A 4,627-nucleotide genomic window follows, 5' to 3' on the forward strand; every position below is an offset into this window, starting at 1 on the left:
AGCCTGCAGGCAAAGGGGGCCGGGGGAACAGGTGCTGCGGAGCGTGCGCAGGGCCCCCCGAAGCAGGCCTTGGACCTGGGGATCTCAGGGATCTTGCTCTAAGCTGACATCGGGGGTGGGAGCGCCCTGGAATCCCATGGCCCGCGCTACTCCGGCACCTGTGGCCCCCAAGGCTGGGCGTCTGCCCGCAGCGGAGTTAGGCCTGTTCAGCTTGGAAAACTCCTGGGAGGTTCCAGCTCAGTGCCCGGGGAGGGCCCCCCTCCTCCGGCCGTCAGGTGAGCTTAGGGTGGAGCGGGCATGTGAGAGCCACCCGTCATGCCACCCCTACTCCCACCCACCCAGACGCACATAACCCTGTCAGCCCGCCCCCTGCCAGTCTGACCACACAGTCCTCAGGGCAGCAGCACTGTGGAAGAGCTGCAGGCTGGGGCCGGAGCAGCCCGGAGACAGGAGACCAGGGGACGCAGAGGAGATCAGAGGGAAGAGAAACAGGCCCCGGGAGCAAAGGCACCAGGACCCGGATGCCATGGAGTCAGGCAGGCGCAGCTTGGCCAAGACGCTGGTGTGCCGGCTCTGCACGACCATCAGCAAGGCTGTGTTTGCCGAGTTCCTGGCCACGGGGCTGTACGTGTTCTTTGGCGTGGGCTCGGCTCTGAGATGGCCCTTGGCGCTTCCCTCTATGCTGCAGGTTGCCATCACCTTCAACCTGGCCACGGCCGTGATCGTGCAGATCACCTGGAAGGCTAGTGGGGCCCACGTCAACCCTGCTGTGACGCTGGCCTTCCTCGTGGGCTCCCAAATCTCCCTGCCCCGTGCTGTGGCCTACGTGGCTGCCCAGCTGGCAGGGGCCACGGTGGGGGCTGCTCTGCTTTACGGGGTCACACCCGGGGACATCCGAGACACCTTTGGGGTCAACGTGGTAGGTGCGGGGAGGGGGAGGGGGCAGGTCCATACAGGTGGAAAGGGGGGAGGGCCAGGCTGGAGGAGAGGGGACAGGGAGGTAACAGAGCAACACCTGCTCTGGACTGGGACCCGGGACCCAGGGGAGTGACTGTGGCCTTAGTGCAGGGAGAGCAGGAATGGGACTGTGGTGCAAGGCACAGGGGGAGCAGGAAGAAGCCACACTAAGGGACAGGAGTCGGAAAAGGACCAGGCATTTAAGGGTGGGGGTAGGTGGGGAGAGGTGGAGCTGTGGGTAGCGGCAGGGGACCCTGCACGCACTTCACCTCCCCGGGTCCACCCCACGTCCCCCGCTCCTCTGTTGTCCCATGTTCCTCCCTCCCCAGCACCCTGAGGCCTGTCTCACTCCCCCAGATTCCTGTAATCATCTGTGTTCCACTTACTTCCCTGAGTCCCCACCTTCCACTCCTACCCAGGGCCCCTCCCAGGCAGCTTGCAGACATGCATCGTGCATCTTAGCTTCCCCAGCCTTCCTGCTCCCACCAGTCCTGAGCCCCCGCCTCCCCTTGAACCACAGGCCCCAACCGAGCCGTGTAGTGGGTGGGGTGCCACTCGCTTCTGCAGGGAGCAAGTGTCTGGGGCTCACCTGAACCCCACCACACAGCTCTCCTCAGCCCATTAGCTCCTTAAGTCCTGGGACTGGCGGTGGTGAGGCCTCTCACCCCTTACAGTGAGGAAATGAGGCCCAAGGGGTCACCAGCCCCGGGCAGAGCCCGCTGGCTCCAGTGTAACCCCCTTGCACAGGTCCAGAGCAGCGTCTCCACGGGCCAGGCGGTGGCAGTGGAGCTAGTCCTGACCCTGCAGCTTGTGCTCTGCGTTTTTGCTTCCACCGACAGCAGACAGACTACTGGCTCCCCAGCTGCCACGATTGGAGCCTCTGTGGCAGTGGGCCACCTCATTGGGGTAAGGGGCAAAGGGGACACCGGGCCCATGTACCCACTGGTCCCTCCCTGGGGAGGCTGCAGGGGCCCTGAAGGCGAGGAGGTGTCCTTCCCTGAGCCCTCGAGTCTTGGGGCCAAGGCTGTGTCCCGCACTCCAGGCCCCGGATAGGGTGCTACAGAGGCCAAGCCCGGGGCTGGGGCTCTGAGCCATGGTGGAGGGCACTGTCCCCTCCCAGGCCTGCCTTCAGCCTCCTCACACCCTGACCTGCACTCACTCCCCAGATCTACTTCACCGGCTGCTCCATGAACCCAGCCCGCTCCTTTGGTTCTGCTGTCATCGTCGGGAAGTTCGCAGTCCACTGGGTGAGACCCTCTGCTGGCAGCCAGGGGAAGGGAGAGGGCCCCAGTGGCAATAGGGACTTTCACCAGCAGGAGGACCACAGACACTTGGGGAGACAAGTCCCCCTGCCACAGACCATCTTGACCCTCTGTGGAGGTTTCCCGAAGCTCAGAAGACCGGAGCCAGCATCCTTTCTTTACAGCTTCAAAAAGTCCGGGGTACCCAGTGGACTGGCAAGAAATGAGCCAGGGCAGGAGCTGCAGCCTTGGCCCAGGCCTCAAGTCCTGGCTGTTTCCTTATTCACTCCTTCCAGCTGGACCACTTTCCAAACTTGGATAAAGAAAAAGACAAACAGAAATAGACACACACACACACACACACACCAGCAGGGACAGGAAGAGCACTAGCCAGGGTTCTGGGCTGGAATGGGGAAGGCGAGAAGAGAGAGGCAGAGGGGTGGCGGGGAGCCTGGCCCAGCCCCGTGGGAGGCAAGGTCCCTTCACCTGCGGGGACTCAGAGTGGGAGGTCAGGACTTGTGCTTCTCAAATTTGCCACTTCGTGGATGGCTCCAGGGTTCCTGGGAGACCAAGTCAACACTGGGAAGCAGGTGGGGTCCCAAAACCACCCTATGGTCCTGACGGCTCACGAGCAGGGTACCCACTTCTGCCTCCTCAGATCTTCTGGGTGGGACCCCTGACGGGGGCTGTCCTGGCTTCGCTGATCTACAACTTTATCCTGTTCCCTGACACCAAGACCCTGGCCCAGCGACTTGCCATCCTCACAGGCACTGCGGAGGTGCAGGAGGTAGAAGGGGTGGAGCCCCAGAAGGAAGAATCTCAGTCCAGTTCAGAGGACACTGAAATGGAGAATGTGTGTCAGGTGGCATAGAACCTGGCCCCTGCCCTCACACTTCTGAAAAGAGCCCTGAAAGTGGGCAGCATGCTTCGTGTAACCAGACTTCAGGTTTTCCTGGGGGGCGTGGGGCTTGCGAGGTGGGGTAGGGAGGCTTGGCCTCTTGTCCTAACAGGGTGGGCGGGGGATCCCCGGCATTACATTTCTAGATGGAATCGGGGAAGCAAATCTGCTCAGTTTCCTCCTCCTACCTCTCTTTTAATGGGACAGAGCAGAGCAAGGCAGGGGGAATTCATGATTGCTCTCCCTGTCTCTCATCTATCTGGACCCCAGTGGGGGTCCTGGGCTTCCAGGTCCCCATGTCTTGGAGAAAAGGGAATTTGAGCCCAGACAGACACTCTGCTTAGAGACTGAGGGCTATGGGGACCTCTGGGAATCCCAACTTCTTACCCCACCCTTGGGGAGGAGGGACCAGACTTCCCAGAAGAATCAAACCCTAGGGCAGCCTCTGCACTCCTCAGAGGGATGTCTCTGCTCTTGGATGAGGACGGGGGCTGTGGCTCCCCCCTCACATGGGGGGCTTCCTGAGGCCAGAGACTGCCCTCCCAATAGATCTTCATTCCTTTCTCCTCCAAACGCTCAGCAGAGAGCCCCTCCCTTGGGAAGAGCTGACACAGAGAGGAACCTTTTCTCCGGCCAGCAGAGGGGCATGATATAGGCAAGGGAGGTTCAGGCCGGACAGGCCTTTCTCCCCAGGTGCTCTCCTGCCTTCCACTCCACAGCCCCATTCACAAGAGCAATCCTGAGAGGGGAAATGTCCTATCCCAGCACTTGGTCCCTGACCTGGGCCTGAAGAAGCCATCTCCAGCCTCATTCTCAGCTCTGCCAGGATCCCCAAAAAGCTGTTGAATACGTCCCAAGGATGGTAGGAACTCAGGAATGACGCAGGAAACCAAGATTTGCAATTCAGTGCCTCTGAAGTATTATCTGAGTCTCACCTTGTTTGTTAATATTTACAAGCTGTGGTAAATCTACTCTGCCTGTGATTTGGGGTCCTGTCTGGATCTCAGCTTCCTCAGCTATAAAATCTCCCCCAGAGATTGATGTTAAAACAAACAAGAGGTTGGAAAATGTTTTTGGAGGTTAAAATGCTAGAAAAACAAACCTAATAAATGATGATTATTGTTGCTGTTACTGTAATTATTGGGCTTGAATACAATTGCTGTTGGTAATGGGAGGAAGGAGGCCAAGAAGGGAGAGGGAGATGACTGAGAGGGAGGGAAAACAGAGTAGGCTTTTCTTTTCATCTGCTTTACTTACCAAGGGTCCTGCCTTCTTCTCTCCTGGGCCTACTGACCTGGGAGCTTTGTGAGTGTGTGTGGGGGGTGACTGGGGGAACAGGAGTCAGGCTGGGGAGGGACCCTGGAATGAAGAGACAAGCCAATAAAAGTCAGTTCTTCTCATCTCTATCGTGCCTGTCATTATGGTACCCTGCGATAGAGCAGCCAAAATGCACAAAAAAGATAGGTCCTTTTCCACAATGTCTCCAAAGGGGCTGGAGATAGGGGAGGGGCTGCCAAAGTCTCCCAAGGAC

At 59.2% G+C, this 4,627-nt stretch overlaps 1 protein-coding gene across 1 annotated transcript; it reads left to right on the plus strand.

The window, feature by feature from the left end:
• Nucleotides 1-359: 359 nt before the first annotated feature.
• Nucleotides 360-3,126, plus strand: AQP6 (aquaporin 6). The gene is made up of 4 exons (XM_060024744.1): nt 360-919; nt 1,705-1,863; nt 2,124-2,204; nt 2,857-3,126. The coding sequence occupies exons 1-4, from the start codon at nt 527-529 to the stop codon at nt 3,067-3,069; spliced, it is 846 nt and encodes a 281-aa protein (XP_059880727.1). The 5' UTR covers nt 360-526; the 3' UTR covers nt 3,070-3,126.
• The last annotated feature ends 1,501 nt before the right edge of the window (nt 3,127-4,627 follow it).

The sequence above is a fragment of the Delphinus delphis genome, chromosome 11 (genome assembly GCF_949987515.2).
Source record: "Delphinus delphis chromosome 11, mDelDel1.2, whole genome shotgun sequence".
In the NCBI taxonomy this organism is placed as follows: domain Eukaryota; kingdom Metazoa; phylum Chordata; class Mammalia; order Artiodactyla; family Delphinidae; genus Delphinus; species Delphinus delphis.

What these genes read in the sequence shown, in the direction of transcription:
- AQP6 (XM_060024744.1), top strand. Translation starts at nt 527, where the DNA reads ATGGAGTCAGGCAGGCGCAGCTTGGCCAAGACGCTGGTGTGCCGGCTC. An exon ending in ACACCTTTGGGGTCAACGTG is followed by an intron (nt 920 to 1,704) that starts GTAGGTGCGGGG and finishes CCCCTTGCACAG; the next exon opens with GTCCAGAGCAGCGTCTCCAC. An exon ending in CAGTGGGCCACCTCATTGGG is followed by an intron (nt 1,864 to 2,123) that starts GTAAGGGGCAAA and finishes CTCACTCCCCAG; the next exon opens with ATCTACTTCACCGGCTGCTC.